The 20,000-nt window shown below is 43.5% G+C and overlaps 2 protein-coding genes across 3 annotated transcripts in view; one reads left to right on the plus strand and one right to left on the minus strand.

Moving 5' to 3' along the window:
- Nucleotides 1-90: 90 nt before the first annotated feature.
- LOC146498301 (crystallin J1A-like) lies at nucleotides 91-4,552 on the minus strand. Of its 2 annotated transcripts, none has more exons than XM_085141908.1 (10): nucleotides 4,399-4,552; nucleotides 3,723-3,789; nucleotides 2,866-3,042; nucleotides 2,364-2,462; nucleotides 2,198-2,290; nucleotides 1,961-2,117; nucleotides 1,454-1,569; nucleotides 1,157-1,234; nucleotides 869-1,008; nucleotides 91-785 (listed from the first exon to the last, which is right to left on the minus strand). In XM_085141908.1, the coding sequence occupies exons 2-10, from the start codon at nucleotides 3,787-3,789 to the stop codon at nucleotides 684-686; spliced, it is 1,029 nt and encodes a 342-aa protein (XP_084998034.1). In that variant the 5' UTR covers nucleotides 4,399-4,552; the 3' UTR covers nucleotides 91-683. The 2 variants fall into 2 exon arrangements, with proteins under 2 accessions (XP_084998034.1, XP_084998036.1); XM_085141910.1 differs by lacking the exon at nucleotides 4,399-4,552 and adding an exon at nucleotides 4,249-4,372.
- A 3,546-nt stretch (nucleotides 4,553-8,098) lies between these two features.
- The window catches only part of casq1a (calsequestrin 1a), a 13,197-nt gene continuing 1,295 nt past the window's right edge, over nucleotides 8,099-20,000 (plus strand). Inside the window, exons 1-10 of the mRNA XM_085141901.1 lie at nucleotides 8,099-8,625; nucleotides 11,650-11,743; nucleotides 11,906-12,006; nucleotides 12,170-12,281; nucleotides 12,532-12,605; nucleotides 17,498-17,628; nucleotides 17,734-17,779; nucleotides 17,884-17,938; nucleotides 18,084-18,184; nucleotides 18,310-18,384. Of these exons, the coding sequence (XP_084998027.1) occupies nucleotides 8,389-8,625; nucleotides 11,650-11,743; nucleotides 11,906-12,006; nucleotides 12,170-12,281; nucleotides 12,532-12,605; nucleotides 17,498-17,628; nucleotides 17,734-17,779; nucleotides 17,884-17,938; nucleotides 18,084-18,184; nucleotides 18,310-18,384 (1,026 nt within the window). The 5' untranslated portion in view covers nucleotides 8,099-8,388. The remainder of the gene's footprint in view (nucleotides 8,626-11,649; nucleotides 11,744-11,905; nucleotides 12,007-12,169; nucleotides 12,282-12,531; nucleotides 12,606-17,497; nucleotides 17,629-17,733; nucleotides 17,780-17,883; nucleotides 17,939-18,083; nucleotides 18,185-18,309; nucleotides 18,385-20,000) is intronic.

Raw genomic sequence — 20,000 nt, forward strand, 5'->3', positions numbered from 1 at the left:
GCTCGAGCTGCTGAAATTTTTTAAATTACATAAAAGAAAAATGTGACCTCCATGTGGAACATGGAATCTCAGTATACTCATACAATCAGCTCCTGTTAATGTTTTATTAATTTTATGATACTGGCACTGGAAGGCCAAGTACAGCAGTTTATTTCAGCTTCAAAGGAAATTTTTATTCAATACTAAAAGGAACAGATGTGTGAGTTATTAAAGCACACTGTAAAATAAATAAAGGAAGGCATTATTTGTCTTTTTATTGATGGCCTTTACATCTCTGATGTGCTTCCTGCAGTTTATGGGCTCTTCATACAACTTGTGGCTTTACATAAATGCAGTATTGGATATTGGAAAAACATAATTTGCAAAAACTGTGGTGCATGGACTCTTTTTCTCTAAACTCCTATATTTTGTGTTGGACCACAATATCACTGTCAATATGAAAAATGCTTAAATGACACATATATAGCCCAGAAATAGTAGTTTAAATAGTAATTCATTTTTATAATAATAATGATCTTTACCATATCTTCTCACAGAACATGTGAACCAACCTGTTTTACTTTAACAGAAACAAAAACATCTGGCTCCTGCCATCCAGACATTTAAACAGGAACCATCATTCGCTGTTCTGTCAAAGCTCGACAGTTTGTCACACCGTTCTCTCTAAGCCTTCTTAAAAGGCATTACGCCGACAGGTGTTTGGTTATCTTCTTGGCATGCTCCAACACCAAGTCGTATTGCAGGGTCTTGGACTTCCAGGACTCTGGGATTCCCTCAAGTCCGACCTAGAAAAATGAGAACAGAACATTTCATAAATCAAACTTAAAATATGTGCACGTGAATATATTAGATTAGCAGACAGCCCCACCTGAGCCCCAAGACAGGCTCCTATGAAGGATCCTCTGCTGCAGGTGCATCCCCCGCAGCTCATGGTGTCTCTGACAGCCGTCTCATAGCGAGTGGCTGTCAGGACTCCGTGCAGCGCGGCTTGGAACGCACCCGGCAAACCTGAAACATCAGAGGCAGATGTGAATGGCATGAAGGCATTTTTCCTGGTTTGTCTCACAGCTATCCAAATTACACATACTGCTTTTTTACCACGTTACTGTTAAGGACTACACTGATGGCAGAGGTTGAAGGAGCTTATCAAAGATACCTCATGCATTTGTGAAGACAGAGGGGATCAGCTCTTGCGGGGTTTTGGATAAATTCTCCTTCACCTGGTGGATGTGTCCTGAAATCAGGCAGAGAGGGTGCAGTAGTGAGTCACACATAAGATGAGATGTTAACTAAAATACTAAACATAACTCTCTGCATATCTCTTTATCCTATCATCGTTATGTCACATTGGAACTGAACCTTCACAGAATAAGGTAAAATAAGCTCTTTAATCACACGAGTCGGTCTCATGACTTTAACACAGGGAAGGAAATATGCTGCTGGCCTCACGTACCGATGACTGCTTTGTCTAAATCTTGAGGCTGCTTTCTGTTTGGGTCATTCAGCTGATTGAGCACCGCGTCCAGGGCTTTTGGATCTGGACCATTCAGGATGAAATGTTCCAGAAACCTGGGAAAAGAAGTCAGTGTGGAGCATTTCCGTTTAATGTTTTTCTTTATACATCTTTGTAGAACAGTATTAAATATGTGTTCTGATTTTGCCTCACTACAGAGAACGGTGTAATCAACCATGCAGCCAAACTGGAATGATCTTTAGAGACGCTCAGCTTTCATGTGGCTGATCCGTTTATTAAAATGTGAAATGTGTTCTCTTCCCTATTTTTATACTCTCTGCTCCAAATACTTCTTATTATGCCCAATTTTAATTACCAGATCTAATAGTCTATTGTGGTTTCCAGGTTAAAAACAAAGTTTTATTATTAACCCTTAAATAGCTGATTCTAATCCAACATGTGTAAATAAGTGAAACTGGTGACTGGTGTGCTGGAAGATGTCCTGACCTCGCTGCTGCTAGAGTCTCCGCCACACATTCATCATTGTTCTGGGTGACACGGATGGCCTGTTCCACCTTCTCCAGCATATCGGGCTGTCCTGCATAAAAAGCCACTATAGGAGCCAGTTTGGCTATTCCATCAATCTGACAGTCGTTCTCACAACCTGAAGGAAACCAGCACATATTTAGGTTAGAGATGTTTGTCTTCATAATGTCAAACTGTGAATAATTTCAGAAGCTTTACCCGTCTCCTCTTTGCCTGCATCCACATTCTTCAGGAAGCTCTTTAAACTTGCATGTCTCCACGGCCCATCGATGGGCAGCTGAGGTCTTGGCCCTGCAGAAGTCCAAATTGCATATTTTGTCAAAAAGGTAACGGACCTCAGGGATATCTCCAAGATTTCTCTTACCTCCCCTCTCTCTGTAAGGATCATTGACGGGCGTGTCATACTCTGATCCTGGCCCAAAAACCTTCAGTGTGCGCTGCTTCAGGTCATCAATGTTTAGACCTGGTCAGAGAGATCAGGCATCTTAGACAGTGTGTGAAAATTCCCTACACACTGCACGAACCGAGTCCCTGCATGCATAATATGTGGATCTAGAGTAATGCGTAATATTTCTTTGAGGACAGCCCACTTTCTTATATTTTCCTTATATCACTTGTACAGATATGAGGCAATTTCATGTGTCCAGTTCTAGTTAATCCCTTTATGTTGGACCAAGTGCTACTTCTGGTAGAATTTAAAGCAAATCCATCCATAACTTTATCAATAATTCTACTGACAAACAGAAAAAACAAACTGAATCAACTGCATAACTTTGCTTGCTGTAGATAGTAGTAATCTGAAACCTACTATGATCTATAGAAATGTAAGTTTAGTTTAATTTTAGGGATAAAGTCAGCAGCACTACCTCCACATTCAGACAGGGACTCCAGCAGGACATATGCCTGGTCTCCATAGCAACTCTGCTTGCCAGTCTCCCTCCTGTAAAAAGGGTTAGCGGACTCAGGGTGGAATTCTGGGTTTGGATTCAGAGCCAGGATCCCCTTTAACTTCTGGAGGTCGTACACCCAGTGGAGAGGCTGTGCTGCAAGAGAGAAGATAATTACACTCTGAACCTTGACATTACTCAAAACCTAAGGAGATGTGTTAAAAATAAGAAGGGACTGAAAATCCACTTCCACTCGTACAACCTGAAGATCTGAGTACTCAACTCAAACCAGGAAACTCTCAGCTCAGCTGAAAGATACCTGCTAACCTTATGACAGCTCAAAAGTTATAGTCTTGACAGAATTGACAGGCGACAGAGTTTATCAGTCTCTCACATTGTTGTGGAAGAAATCTGGCCCACTCTTCTTTACAAAATTGATTTAGTTCCTTGATGTCTGTTTTCATTTATTCACAGTTCTCTTAAGGTCCCATAATCGAATTGCAGTCAGGGTGAGGTCTGGCCCTTGACTGGCCTATCGCAACACGTGGATTCTTTTATTTTTCCAGCGATTCTTTTTAAGAGATTTGCTGCTGTCCTTGGATCATTGTCTTGTTGCATGATCCAAATTTGAGGTGCCTGAGGTGCTCACACTTGTGATGATCAATTAATCAGGTGCACCACTAAACTAACCCTGCCATGGAAGTAGTATAGTGATATTTAGTGTTTCACAGGACGGCATTTTAGTCCCCTATAAAAACTGTCTTTCCAGTTATTAAACACAAGCATGATTACTTTCATAGATCATCAATGTAAAACAAGTGAGACACTATTAATACCTGCAGCATCTGCCACTGCTGATCCCATGATGGCTCCTATTGCCCTGTTTGCCAGAGCTGAAGCCATCTGCACAAATGTACAAAGAATTAAATACATTCAAAATAAGAAATTTTAAATAAAATGAACAGTTAATTTCATTATTTTGGCAGAGTGGACTGTTTAAATTTTCTTAAAATTAACAGCTCTTAAAATTAACATTTCCTGTTTCCCACTTTTGCAATGTGGCTAAAAATTATTTTCTATTGCTCACTATTTTATAATGACAAACCATTAATCCGTTATTCAAAAGCTTAAGCTTTGAGCAAACATAAGAGAGTTAGTGACCGCTTACAGGGCATTTCTCTTACTATATTTCCCAGCAGTCGGTTTTCTACTGTAACAAAACTCTCCAGCTGATAAGCGGTCATATCGATTTCATCTGCGCTCGACTACCTTTCCTAATCATCTGACTAATCGAGCACAGCTTGGCGGAGCTTTCGCCAACTTGTAGCCTGCTAAATTATTAGAAGCTTGGTAGCTACTCACAGAAATATAGCACTTGCTGTTTGTACTCGTTTAAGCTACAGCCAGGACCCTAGCAACCATGACAACAGAGTGCTAGCTAACATACTCTTAGCTAGCATAAACTAGCGAGTTGTTGAGGCATAAATAAAAGTTCATAAAGAAAAGTCTGACCTTAGCCGGCGTTATATGTAGTCCACTGCGTACCGTAATTCGTTTAAAACCTTTTACACCAGCAGTACCGCGACACACTTTGATTCTGAAACTTGTTATGAAAGCTTCTTTCTTTCTTTCTTACAGTTGTATGTTGTATTGGCGGTTGGCAAACAATTGAAAGGTGCATTACCGCCACCAACTGGTATGGAGTATGGTCTGGAACGACGCTCAAAAAAAAAAAATCCCCAAATCCTTCCAAACAGGTTCCCCTCTTTTAAAAACTGAAATAAGGCCTGATAACTTTTACTTCCCGATTCCTTTCGCAACAAATCAACCAGATCCAGTTTGATTTTTAGGTTACTAAGATTTTGAATCAAATGTCTCCTCTCAACCTGATACCTCTGACACTGCAACATGACATGTTCTATAGTTTCCTCCACCCCACAGTAATCACATTTTCCGGTACTATGTTTCCCTATCATGAATAATGTATTATTCAAGCCAGTATGTCCAAATCTCAGTCTGGATATGATCACCTCCTCCCTCCTAGTCCCTTCCTTTCCTCCACCCACTGCTTTTGCCATCTTGCTCTCATATCTTGCCTTACCCCTTATCTCTGCTTGGCCAAAACTAACAGCCATGTCAACCACCCCATGTTTTACGGCCTCCTTTGCTACTCTATCTGCCTTTTCATTCGCCCACACGCCATAGTGTGCTGGCACCCACAAAAACACGACTGCAAGTCCCATCATGCGTATCCGGAAAAGTGACTGCTGAATTTCTGCCAAAACATCTGTTCTACTGTCTGAGTGACTATGCTGTAGACTGACCAATGATGAACTTGGATCTGAACAAATGACAGCATGTAATGGTCTCACGTCCTCCAACCACTGAACAGCTAATAATATTGCGATCATTTCCCCAGTGTACACAGAAAGCCCATCACTAATCCTTTTACCCATTTCCACCGAAAACTCTGGGACCACGACTGCAACACCGGTTTGACCGGTTGTGTTCTTTGAGTTACGAAAGCTTCAGCACCACCCACAATGAAATGTCTCAATAACCCGGGCCCTCCTCCTGCGGACTGAGTGGAGATTATGTGGAGATTGCAAAAATGAAATAAAACATTTCTTTTTAGTGTAACAGTAATAATTGTGCTGCATATTTTAATAGTCTATAGAGATTTGATGTTTGCTTCGAGACTGTGGCTGGAGAAGTATAGAGAAGGTCAGAAGGAGTTGCACTGTGTCATTGTGGATCCAGAGACGGTGTATGAGAGGAATTGTGGTCCTGCATGAGGAAGTCAGAAGTAGAAGAGAAGAATGTGAGGGTGATGAAAGACACAAATGATGACAGCAAAACAGTGGTGAGGTCTGTGGTAGCAGCTACTGTAGAAAGTTTAGGCATGATGTGTCATTACATAAGGGGCCCTGAGCCCCTTCTTGTTTGTAGTGGTGATGGACAAATGAGGAAATGAGGATCACAGGTTAAAGGTGAGTTTGGGGCAGATGATCTGCTGTGGTGACCTCCAACAGGAACAGGCAAAAGAAAGAGATTAAATATTCTTACGGTTTGAGGAATCTATCCAGAAACTGGAAGCTGCAGATTCTACAGTACACAATCTGTAGTTACAGTAGATCAGAGAGTGCCATCTCCTGGCCAGCAGCGGTAACTGCTGCAGACATGAAGAAACTGGATGAACGTCATTCTCCCTCTGTCAAAATATTACATTATTAGTATTAGAAATGTTCTATTACAAATTAGCCTGCAATCATGGGTATAAATGCAAATAAGCAAATAGTAATTCAGAAAAAGAAAAAAACACCAGCTAGCTATTGTTTGGACTGCAAACAAATAAACAACAAGTAAAAGTCTTTATTTAACCAGGTTCCAGGAGACCTGCACAGAACAGAAGAAGCTTAATTATTTAGCAGTATGCCACGAGACAATGTATTATACACACTATACATCAGTTCTACAGTAGATAAACTAGAAGTTTCAAAACTTAGTTATAAACAAAGTTATAAGCTTTTGATTGCATATGTGTGTCATAAAATGAATAGTAGTATGAATTTAACAGTCTTGCATGTGTCCTGTCCATCAAAGGATAAATGATCTATAAAATAGAGGACTAAATGATACCAAATTGGCTTTGCTTTTTCGAGCATACCTTAATCCAGGATTGGGCGATTCATTTTCCCAAGGGGCTACATGAGAAACTGGAACACACAGGCACAGCACCACAGTTCCAGTTTCTCATGTGGCCCCTTGGGAAAATTAATGTTCCAACCCTGCCTTAATCAGTGCTGGCACAGTGCATGCTCTTATCACCATTGTCAATAAAAGACTGAAAGTGATATCACTGACTGAATTATGGCCAGAGGAGTGAAATGCTGAAAGCAGAGGTGCAGAGTTTGTGGATGAAGAACTTAATGACAGTTATGTGCTGTGAAGCAAAGTAGTTTGTAGGCTGAGTTGACACTAGTAACCATAGGCATACAGCACATTTTATGCCTCTGTTCACAGGTGTGGATTTGGAGTAGGGCCCACAAAATTAGTTGAGATCTAAGAAAGACACCTGCTTAGATCTCAACTTAATGTGCTCAAACATTAGACGCACCCATTGCGCTTCTCATTCAATCAAGCCACGCATGCTCGAGCTGACTGTCACTTTTTCATGTTTAAGGCTATTAATGTAATCAGGACTTCAAACTGTTATGCAAGCTGTCGCTGCATGGTTTGCAAAGGAAGCACACTTGAAACCAACCCTCGCATATCCTTTTATTAGGTGTTTACAGTAACACAGCTGACCACAGTTCAGCTCCATGTTCTACAGTTAAGCCACACGCAGACGCGCACGGTGCACCTTTTAAGCCGTTTGCTTAGACAAAAAAAAATGTCTGCGTTAATGCTGTAAGCTTGCATGTCTTGTTACAGAAAAGAAGGGGTGTGTTACCTAAGTGTGAGTGTTGAGAGCTGGATGAAGTATTACGATAGCCTGTATTTATTTATAGCTTACCTCTTCCCTCTCAATTCGTAAAGTAATATGACATGGCAACCATCTCAAGCATACATGCAAACGCTGCACAGGACACATGTGTTCAGTGTGTATCGGGGTCAGAGTCACAAGGATTCCAATAAAGCTTTCACATGCATGCCCATTACATGCCCTGTAAAACGCTATGTTTCACTTTCTTCTTGAGTCAGGGCTAAGTGACCCCTGTGCACTGACTCCTCAGCAAGTGCACCGCCCTCTCCTCGTCTCCTCTCCTCTCCTCTCTCTCTCACTCCAGCTTCATGTCCCCGAGTGACCCAGCTTCACATTCTAGCACTGCACGGGTGCCAGCAGCAGCAAATTAGACACCAGCACCGCCTCCTGATATGTACTTCTCTGTCCTACATCCCTTATTTTTAGCTGGGATCCAAGCCTTCATCTTCACTTAATAAGGGAAAAGAATCCCTCATATTTGTACCCACCCCTAAATCCATCATATCAAAGTTCTTCTTCATCTGGCACAAAACGGACACACTCACACACCTATGTCCTATTCTATATGATGCCTTCTCTCTTTGCTCACACACCTCCTTCCATCTCCACAGCTGTCTGTGTATGTTCTGTGTTGCATGCAGAGAGCAGGTTGGTCATCTCCCCCTCACTCCACCCTCTTTCACTGGTTCCTAACATACACTCACGCACACACACACACACAGAAAGCTGTCACCCCAGCCCTGACTCATCTTCTCCATGCTTAATTACGTGCCACATAGGACCACGGTCACACCTATGTCAGACTAAGCCCAACCCCTCTTGCACCCTGAGCCCACTGCCAGTTGCCCATGTGGGGTTTTTAATAAGGCGGATGCAGGAGGCTGTCTTGCTCTCTTCTGGGTGACGCGGATTGGAAGGGGTTCTCCATACTTTCACCAAACTTTTTTTTTTCAATATTTTTCGCCGCTTTCATTTACTTTCTGAAACTGTAAATACATCCACATTAGAGAGGAGCCATGAAGTGGACCTGGGTGCTTGTAGTAGTCTTGCTGTCCTTTGGGAGCATTTCACTGGGCAAGGAGAGCTTGGACTTCCCTGACTACGATGGCAAGGACCGCGTTCACGACCTCAACGCCAAGAACTATAAGTCCGTGATGAAGAAGTATGACATTATGGTGGTGTACTACCATGACCATCCCGGATCCAGCCGCGCCGCCCAGAGACAGTTCGATATCGAGGAGTTGGCCCTTGAGGTGGGTTAAGATAAGAACTGTGGATAGATGGTGATGAGGAAGCTGTAATATTGGTACTTTATTCATAAGCACACAGATGCTTTCAGCATATTTAACTGTGGTTTTAAAAAAATGGACTGAATAAACTCATCTCCTGTCAGTGACTTGCAAAGAGGAAGTTATTATGGAGAAAAGGAGATAAGGCGGTAGAAAATAGCTTTGCTGGATTCAGAAATGCTGAGAAGTGAAGTCCCAAAAATGTGTCACAAGCCTACGGTGTGTCGTCATGTCGACCACCCCGAGGCAAAGAGCTGAGCTGTGAGGACCCAAGGTATCATTTATTTTGGCAAAGGCTGAGCCTGTGTAGAGGATGTGTGTCTGTTTGTGTGCGTCTTTGTGTGTTACTGTGTGTGAGGCAAGCAGTTGATGCACTTAACACTCCCTCATCCGATTGCTCATCAGGCCTCACGCCAGCCTGGTTCACATTCCCTATAAAAACACACTACATCCCTTTCCACACAAACTTTTCTGTTCACTTGTTTACTTATAGTAAACAAGTGAAAACCACATTCCATTTTCCAAGAAAAGTTCAATTTGTCACTTCAAGCAGCTGACTCCATGTTTGCAGACATGCTGATTATTTATACAGAGAGCAAAATTCATTTTTACACTATAACGATCACAGACACAATGCAGAACTAAGAGGTGCCCAGAGAGCATTTGAAGACACACTTGATATTGTTTAAAGAAGCAGTTATTTGAGAACTGCACTGAACATTGCAGTTCTGAGAAACCAGGTTGATTTCTGATTTATGGCCTGCACTAGATCACGTAGCAACAGTATTATATGGCATTTGGCATGGCTAATGTACAGTGTAATGTCAAGGCTGCTACCCCATATGCTTGTTGCATTATTGTAATTTGCAAGCCTGGTTTGTTGACTCCTGTTTAATTTTTTTTTATTTTATGACAACTCTAGGCCAAAAAGGATCATATAAGGAACTCTCAACAGCCCCTAAAAATAAAAATTGTGACAAATATTCTAACTTTGCCTAAACAAATATAGCAGAAATTGTGTGCAACAGATCTCATCAGTAACCAAATCTCATGTGAACAAGACAAATGAAAAAGGATGAAGGGCTAAAAAAATAGTAATGAATAGCAGTAATGAGGAAAATATTAATAACAAATCAGACAGAGAGAGCAGGAGAGTGAGAGATACGAGAGAGGCTGCTCTCCTTGGCGAATCACATCAAGACCCTCTGGTGTCTGCGTATAGGGCACTGTTGCTCAGCCTTGGGGCTCCAGGCCAGCGCTTGAGGTACTGGCTCCAGTAGTGCCGGCTCAGCTCTGCGCTGTGATTGACACTTGCAGTACTGTACTTGTCAGCGGATCCCAGAGTACTGAGCATCACTGCCATCTCACCAAAATAGTCCCTGGGGCTGGTGTGGCTTCTGGTGCTATATTTATCCTGAGCTGCTTTTGTGGTGGGTTGAGCTCCGATGGCTTGTGTTTCTCCTTCTGAATGTATTATGATTTACACTTAATGAAGCTTTATTTATGGTAAGAGGCAACTGCAAAAGGTGCAAACATTTCAGAGGTCAAGGAGCCCTGTGGGGGTTAGTGAAAGTCAAATGAAACATGTCATTGTGATGGTGATAATTAAGTGCTTTCGTCCATGCCGTTTGAACTTAGTTGATTTTGTTATTAAAGTGACCTCTCAGGTCTGTTACGAATGCTCTGTCAAGGGAAGCGCTGTAGACCAATGTAAGGAAAAGCACCTGCATTCTCCAGACAGATTGCAGGTGCTTTTACACAGAAATGTATAGGGCCCAATGGCACCAGTGTCCGGCAGCCTCGCTCAAAATGAGCAGATACAGTCAGGTGCTGCACCAGCTGAATATCACTACAGTCTGTAACATCTCAGCCAAGAACAAAAACTGAAAGAAATGTACAGCTGCAGTGCCCGCAGACATGAAGCTATGAAATCCCACCCCAGATACTGAGCCTGCTGGTTTAACTTTACATGTAGTTGGGGAGGTTCAATTACTCTGAGCAAATGATCTCACCCATGTCACATCAAATACACATTCAGAACACCCAAGCTCCAAAAACAACTTTGCATGTTTCAGATTAGGAGGAGCAGGCAGACATAGTTTGTTTTTGCTTTACATACTTTAACTGAAAGACATTTGCAAAAAAAATTTATCTGGGTAAAAATAATGTGCTTTATTCAAATGGACATTTAGTGAAATTCACTACTAGGTACTACCAAAAGAATGTATACATATATATATATATTGGGGGGCTAAATATGTTTATAGACTAAATATAGCCTGTAAATATATGCCACAAAGTAAATGTGATATATACAACCATGAAGCATTAATCCATTTGCCTGTAAGAAGTTTTATTTTAGTCTGTGTAAATGCCAAAAGGGCACAGTCTGCAAAAAAGGTATAGTGCAATGAAGGGAATAAGTCTGTATGATGTGTAACTTAAAACTAAGCTGCAAAATTTAAACGATTTCACTGTGCTCCACTCATCCAAAACTCCAGTCAGGTTAAAAGAAATTCAGAGAATTATCTGCACAACAAACTGCAGGACAGCCTGGTTGGGCTAACTATTTATGCCAGTAAAGCAGCTGCTCAAGATTTCAGACACCAGTGTGCATGTATGTGCGCGTGTGTGTCTGCGAGAGTTTGTGTGCACTGTTTACCCTTCAAATGGACTGAGACAGCTCTCAAACAACTTCCTCAATGCAGCTGAGCTGCAAGTGTGATGCTGTCATTGGTGGACCCAACTGTCAGTCACAAGGTTCAAGTTTCATACAGATTTAGAAAGTGCATAAGCGGCGCTCTGAAAAGCAGGCTTTTATGGTAATGAAACTACTGAGTGAGACAACTTTGTCAAAAGGTGTAAATAATAGTGTAGGGGTGTAATAGTGTAGCCTTCCAAATGAGTAAAACACACTATCCCACCACCCCACCCTTTTTTGTGTTGAACTAATAAATTGTTTAATTATTTATGTGCAATGTTTTACAGCTTGCAGCCCAGGTCCTGGATGAGTTTGAAGATGAAGATATTGGAGTTGGTCTCATTGATGCAAAGCACGACAAGGCTGTTGCAAAGAAATTAGGTAAATACAGCTGCAGGCAGTTGGTACATGGCTTATTGTGCAAAAGTCAGACTAGCCAAACTATCACAGTTAAGTTACTGTAACAGAAGTTAGCTGAAATATAATCTGAGCTAACCTGTCCAAAAGCCGCATGGTTAAACACAAAATGTTCTTTCCCCTTAGGCCTTGGCGAGTCTGACAGCATCTTCGTCTTCATAGACGATGAAGTCATAGAATATGATGGCGAGCTTGCAGCTGACACTCTTGTGGAGTTCATCTATGATGTTCGTGAGGATATAATCTCCCAGTTAATAGCCTGCCTTATTTTAGCAATAAAATCTCTAAATACTCATTTTGCTTCCTTTGAAGATGACTCACAGAGCTTTATTCCAGTTTATTCTCCTCTCTGTCATCTCTGTTGTCTCTCCCTTTTCTCCTTTTCCACAGGTTCTCGAGGACCCTGTGGAAATAATTGACAACAGTAAGGAACTAAAAGGCTTTAAAAACATCGAAGAGGACATCAAATTGGTGGGCTACTTTAAGAGTCACAAGTCAGAACGTAAGAATCCTGTGATACTGTAATGTCATGATAGCCTGTATTGTTTTTAGATAATTCCACATCAAGCAAATTAAACAGCATCCTAACTCTAGGATAATTATCAGAATGTTTTCATTGCAGTTGCTACTATTTGATTTAAGTGAGCACACAAAAACACCAGTAATGATGAGAACAAGAAGTCTACATTCTTAGATATTTCATACATATAGCAATCTACTGAAACAACTTGATGGATGCCTTTAAATTTCAGATTTTGACGCTTTTGCTGATGCTGCTGAAGAGTTCCATCCACACATCCTGTTCTATGCCACATTCAATCCCAAGGTGAGTAATCAAAGTAAGTTACTTGAGGCTACTATGTGATTAGTCTAGTTTCAGCTTTTGTAATAGCACAACTGGTAAAGCTAAAGTCTTTTGAGCACTACGGATATGGGGATTGTTTTTGTAAGGATGATCAGACTCAAAAATTTAACTCAAACATAGAAACATTAAAATGAATTTCTTGGAAGCTGTATATTTGCTTGCGTGTTTTAATTAGCTGAAAACATTTTTTTTAAAGTGGCAGAGGGCCCAAGATTGAACTCTGAGGCACTCCATATTTTATGTATCCAGTTTTTATGTGCAACTATAAATACAAAAGCTTTCTAAAAGAAAAATCTGAAAAATATTTTAAACAAGAATTTTAGATTGCTCCTCCCTTTTTTTCCATAACATCCCCGGCTGCCTCCCTCTTCCCGCTCCAACACACCCACCCACACAAGTAGGGCATTGGGGTGCGGGTGTGTCACCAGGGTGCAGGGGAGGCATCCCCCCCCCTGTCCCCTTCTGGCCACCTGTGCCTCAATTTTATTCCACAACTTAGATATCCACATTACTCACACTCTCATAACACATACATATAGGGCCTTGAGGGTGGGCACGCTAACGGCGTCCAGTGGACAGTCTGTGTATTCAACCCTACCTCTGGCGCTGGTGCCCACCTCTTAATTTTAAATCCATGTAGACATTGAGGGTTCTCGGGAGGGGCCATGCTAACACCTGCTGCTCTCTGGCAGCAGCACCATGCTCTCCCGTGTTTTAAATGCACCTTAGAACAACACGCAGCAACACTACACATGAGCGAAAGGAGGGAGGTATGGGGTCTTCACACACCCCTGTTCTCTGCTGGCCATCGGGGCGGGGGGCAGTGTCCATGTATGTCTATCCCTACGTTGGGTGAGTGCTAAGTATTTGTATATGTGTGCATGAGGGTGGGAATGCATGTTTGTGCTTGTGTGTGCCTGTTTGTCTGTGTCTATATGTCAGGTTGGATCTTACACTCCACCTCTCTGGGAACTCCCAGGCCCTCTAAAGGCCTATCTCCCCTCACCACACTCCCTGCCGGTAACTGATGCCCTCAGGGGTCGGTGCATTGGTGGTTCTTGGTGTCCGGGGCTGGGCGCTCAGGTATGTACCAGCTCACTCCCGGTGACTACTTGGCGGGGCCTGGTGCCTGTTGCTTGGTCAGGCTCTTCCGGGGCGCGGGGGCCCCTCGGGCCTCCGGCCTCTGGGCCTGCGGCTCAGTTCACTCTGGCACAGCTGGCTGCTGGCAGAGCCGGCGGGCCCGCCACTGCAGCCCCCTCTGGCTTCTGCTCCGTGGCTACTGGGTGACCCCTCATCTGGGGCTCTCCACAGCTCTCCCCAGGAGGGTGGCACGGATGCCCCTCCGGTGGTCCTCCTTGGGCTCTCGCACTCTGGGGCCTGGATCTCCTCCATGCCTGCTTCATGCCCTGGGGGACGGGGCTATGGCTTTCTACATCCTCTAGCAGACCCATACATGGGGAAACCTTTTGAATACAAGCACCTGATCCACACAGGTGTGCACACGGGTGTTCACTGTTCATAGACATAAACTACACCTTTATTGGCCACTATTTCCAAGCACATTGTGCGCTTTCTGTCCTGCTTGCTACACAACAACATTCAATATTTAGTATTTACTGCTGTTTACACTTAGCTAGATTAACGTGATGGTGTCGTGTTTAGTATGTTGCTCTGTTTTTTTGCTTGTTTTCTCTTCTTTTTCTCTCAACAGGTGATCCAGGAGATTTTTTTTTCTCTTCTTTCTCTTTTTAAGTGCCCTTTCTCACTGTCCCTCTTCCCTTCTGTTTTTCTTTTCCTTCCTCTTTCTTTCTCCCTTTCCTATCCCTCAGTCATGTCTGTCCCGTCTGTAACAACGGAAAATAAAATAAAATAAATAATAACAACAAAGGTCGATCAAATGGACCAATACGGCAAGGCAGTGATGATTCATTTGGCAAAGTAAATCCATTGGGTATCCTTGTTGGTCTTCAGACAACAATTCTGATGGCTAAAGAACCACATGGGAGAGGCAAAAAAAAAAAAAAAAAAAAAAAAAAAAAAAATTTTAGATGGCAAAGGGCAGCCCTGGCGGAGCCCATCATCCACCAGGAACGAGTCCGACTTATTGCCGGCAATGCGAACCAAGCTCTTGCGACGGTCGTATAGGGATCGAATGGTCCGTTGCAATGGGCCAAACACCTCCCACAGGACACCCCGAGGGACACGGTCGAATGCCTTCTCCAAGTCCACAAAACACATGTAGACTGGTTGGGCAAACTCCCATGCACCCTCAAGTATCCTTGAGAGGACAAAGAGCTGGTCCAGTGTTCTGCAACCAGGACGAAAACCGCATTGTTCCTCCTGTATCCGAGGTTCGACTAACGGACGAACTCTCCTCTCCAGCAGCCTGGCATAGACTTTCCCAGGGAGGCTAAGGAGTGTGATCCCCCTGTAGTTGGAACACACCCTCCAGTCCCCCTTCTTAAAGATGGGGACCACCACCCCGGTCTGCCAGTCCAGGGGTACTGCCCCTGATCTCCACGCAACATTGTATAGGCGTGTCAACCAGGACAGCCCTACAACGTCCAGAGCCTTCAGGAACTTGGGGCGGACCTCATCAACACCAGGGGCTCTGCCACCAAGGAGTTGTTTAACTGCCTCAGTGACCTCGCCTCCGGAAATTGGCGGGTCAATCCCCTCATTCCCAGACTCTGCTTCCTCCTCGGAAGACGTGTCAGTGGGATTAAGGAGGTCCTCGAAGTATTTCTTCCACCACCTGACAATTTTCTCAGTCGAAGTCAGCAGCGCTCCGCCAGCACTATACACAGTGCAGGTAGAGCACCGCTTTCTCCTCCTGAGATGCCTGACGGTTTGCCAGAATCTCTTCGAGGTAGTCCAAAAGTCTTTTTCCATGGCCTCTCCGAACTCCTCCCACACCCGAGTTTTTGCTTCAGCCACTGCCCGAGCCGCATTCCGCTTGGCTTGTCGATACCTGTCAGCTGCCTCCGGAGTCCCACAAGCTGACCAAGCCCGATAGGACTCCTTCTTCAGCCTGGTGGCTCCCTTCACCTCTGGTGTCCACCATTTGGTTCGGGGATTACCACCATGGCAGGCACCAACCACCTTGTGGCCGCAGCTCAATGCAGCAGCTTCAGCAATGGAGATGCTGAACATGGTCCATTCGGACTCAATGTCCCCAGTCTCCTTCGGAATGCTGTTGAAGCTCTGCCAGAGGTGTGCGTTGAAGATCTCATGGACTGGGGCCTCTGCTAGACGTTCCCAGCACACCCTCACTACACGTTTAGGTGCACCAGGTCTGTCCAGCGTCCTCCCCCGCCACCTGATCCAACTCACCACCAGGTGGTGATCAGTTGACAGCTCAGCCCCTCTTCGATTTGTCACCGATGACAAATCGGTTCATAATTTTTATGGACAGGATTTCTAGGCGCAGCCAAGTGGCGGAGGGCTTTCACTTCGGTGGCCTCAGAATCTCATCTCTGCTTTTCACGGATGATGTGGTTCTGTTGGCTTCATCGGGTGATGGCCTCCAGCTCGCACCGGAACGGTTCGCAGCCGAGTGTGAAGCAGCGGGAATGAGGATCAGCACCTCCAAATCTGAGGCCATGGTTCTCAGCCAGAAAAGGGTGGAGTGCCCACTCCGGGTCGGGGATAAGTTCCTGCCCCAAGTGGAGGAGTTCAAGTATCTCAGGGTCTTGTTCGCGAGTGATGGGAGAAGGGAGGCGGAGATTGACAGACGGATTGGTGCTGCAGCTGCAGTGATGCGGATGCTGCACCGGTCCGTCGTGGTGAAGAGGGAGCTGAGTGTAAAAGCGAAGCTCTCAATTTACCAGTTGATCTATGTCCCTACCCTCACCTATGGCCAAAAGAACAAGATCGTGGATACAAGCGGCAGAAATTAGCTTCCTCCGAAGGGTGGCTGGCCTCTCCCTTAGAGATAGGGTGAGAAGTTCAGCCATCCGGGAGGGGCTCAGAGTAGAGCCGCTGCTCCTCCACATCGAAAGGAGCCAGCTGAGGTGGTTTGGGCATCTGACAAGGATGCCTCCTGGGCACCTCCTGGGTGAGGTGTTCCGGGCATGTCCCACCAGGAGGAGGCCCCGGGGCAGACCCAGGACACGCTGGAGAGATTATGGAGAGACCCTGGATAAGCTGGAGGAGGTGGCTGGAGAGAGGGAGGTCTGGGCTTCTCTGCTTAAGCTGCTGCCCCTGCGACCCAGCCCCGGATAAATCGGATAAAGATGGATGGATGGATGGATGGAAGAATTTTAGATGCATCTTAAATTGCATCGTTTTGAAGATTAAAGTTATGGTTACATAATTATTTGTCCATCATGTGATCATCAGAAATAAAAACACTGTGTGATTACCAGTATTTGTGAAGCCATTGAATCAGGGGGCGAGCCTTTCCAAGGTATCCTTAATCAATTCATTCAAGTTAGTGAGGCCTAAGTGATCTTTCATATATCTAAATATCAGACAGATCTTCCACTAAGATGTTAAGTATATGTTAAGTAAAGCATTTTACACTGTTGTTTCTCTTCCACCCATTGTACACTCACAGATCAGTGGTGGTGAAAAGCGCAGAGTAAGGTACTAGCTGAACTGCTAAATGGAGTGACTTAGGCTTGCAGTGTTTTGCTCAAGTACATTTTAACATATGGATTGAAACATCAACCCTGCAATTAGTCACAAATATTGGCTAACTTACTAAACACAAATATACAAAAAAAAAAAAACAACCCAAAGTTAATAACACTTTTCTTTTTTCTTAAGCAAAAACAAATAATAAATAATACACCATTAATATATCCTTTATGGTTAGATGAGGCTTTGAGTTCTTTGGCCCTGTCTTACAGGTCGCCAAGGCTCTGGACCTGAAGCTCAATGAGGTGGACTTCTATGAACCATTTATGGATGAACCAGTTGTTGTCCCAGGAAAACCTTACTCTGAGAAGGAACTGGTGAAATTCATTGAAGCTCACGACAGGTAAGTCCTATTTTTGCCACATTAGAAGGATCTCGAGAGGTACAAGCTTCATGATCTGAGTTCCAAGTAAAGGGCATTAAGATTTGAGTAATCTTTGCTTGTTAGACCAACACTGAGGAAGCTGCAGCCCCACAACATGTACGAGATCTGGGTGAGAAATTATAAACTTGAATTATATTTCCTAGACATAACTTTAATAAGATTGCAACCTACTGTTTTACAGTTTCCCTGAAATTCCGGCCTTTTTTCCCACAGGAAGATGATGTTGGTGGTGAACATATTATTGCCTTTGCAGAGGAGTCTGACCCAGGTAAAGGAATCTTAAATGAAGTATAAAAACATATCTATGAGCATCTGTAATGACAGTTGTTTCTGATCATCCTGTAATGCTGTTTAGTTTTTGTTATTTAGATAGCTGTTTAGCTTAGACTGCGATGTACTTTTCCACTACTCAGACGGTTTCGAGTTCCTGGAGATTCTAAAGGACGTTGCCGAGGATAACACTGACAACCCCAACCTCAGCATTGTCTGGATCGACCCTGATGACTTCCCTCTGGTAACAATATGAAGCAGTGTAATATGCTCTTTAGAAACAAGAGGCTGTGAGGCACTCTGCACAGTTTTACTAACAGCAGTTGGGTTGATAACAGCAACTAATATTTTGCTTACTTTCCCCTGCAGCTCCTGCCACACTGGGAAAAGACTTTTGGAATTGACCTGTCACACCCACAGATTGGTGTTGTTGAAGCTGATGATGTAAGTAATATTTTGAGTATGACCTTATTACCAAATTCAAAACATTTCTTTGTATTGTTCCTCTGATGTACTGTTATACATTCTTTTTATAGTTCAATTCAATTCAGATCGAATTCAGATTTCTTTATACAGCACCAAATCACAATAACTGTTGCCTATTATTAAAGGTTACGCCCCTAGTCTAGGCGTGTAGAGACGCACATAAGATTGGAGGAGAGAGAGACAAATAGCCGCCCTGGTTCCCAAGCCAAACATCCAAAACCAGTTGTGAGTAAAAAAGGTGATTTTATTGAAGGTAATGAAGCATAGCTCCAGGGTGAACCCAGGCCAAAATAATAAACAAAACCAACTAAGTCCCACCAGAGAAAACTAACTAAACCCTAAGAAAGAAACAGAACAAACAAATGACAACACTAACCCTCGCTCCCTAACCCGGAAAACAGGAGAAAACTGTTCCAAAGAAAAAGGCGGCTCACCCCTTCCACTTCAGCCTAAGGGTGCCTAAGCACTAAGTTAATACAGCAGGAGGCGGGAGCTGTCAGAGCGGCTTTTTGAACGCGGCCACGTGTTCCACGGTCCAATCAGCTGCTCCCTACTCTTCATTAGGGGAGGGACCTGCAAAGAGTCTTAAGCACAGTAAAGAGACAAAGAACAAAACAGCCCACACAGTGTTCTTATGGCCACAGCCGTAACAGCTTTATATTGTAAGTTAACGACCCTACAGTAATATAGAGAAAACCCCATCAAACCACCCCCTATGAGCAAGCACTTGGCAAAAGTGGGAAGAAAAAACTCCCTTTTAACAGGAAGAAACTTCCAACACCACCAGGCTAGGGGAAGGGCAGCCATCTGCCATGACCAATGGGGAGAGATTAGTTATTAATTTGTAATAATTTGTTCATTTTCAATTTAATATTTTTATTCTTAGACTCTAGATCATCCTTATGTCAGATACACTTTAACTATGAACTTTCTCAGTTAATGGTGTATCTGATACAAGCTATTTTAGTTTCATTTTTGGAAAAGTTAGTATTTATTAAACCTTTTGACATTAAAAAAATGTATCAACTTATTGCTTTATAATGTTTATTAATGTTTTGTGGGAGAAAATTACAATGATGATGAAGAAGTCTCAAAAATTTTCAAAAACTCACGTATCAAATAAGCTGCACTTGGCATTAAGGCCACCAACCTAAGCTTGCTTTGTTTGGCTCTCACAAAGAGAAAGACCTGAGAGCCAGTGGGAGGGGTTGTGGTCGGAGCCAGTGGTATCTGTCTCAGATAACCAAATAAGCAAATCCTCTCTTTGACATCACACAGAGCAAAGACTAGAAAGAAATGTCTGAAACTGAGGGAGTATGAAGCTGGGATTTTGGCTTACATGGATTACAACGGTCATTTTTATTGTTAGTGTCCACTGTGGCACACCAATGCTGGACCTGACCACATAGTTCACTCAGTACACTTTTTATTTGGTTGGTGGTTCTTTCTGCACACGGCCACAGCTTTTCAGTTGTGTCCCACACACACACAACAACCCCACCCTCAGGTCATGCAGGGGAGGCGTGATGAACTGATGGAGCTCTGGTGTGTCAGCCTCCCCTGCAGCCGCACCA

This window comes from Neolamprologus multifasciatus, chromosome 18 (genome assembly GCF_963576455.1).
Source record: "Neolamprologus multifasciatus chromosome 18, fNeoMul1.2, whole genome shotgun sequence".
NCBI classification, from domain to species: Eukaryota; Metazoa; Chordata; class Actinopteri; order Cichliformes; family Cichlidae; genus Neolamprologus; species Neolamprologus multifasciatus.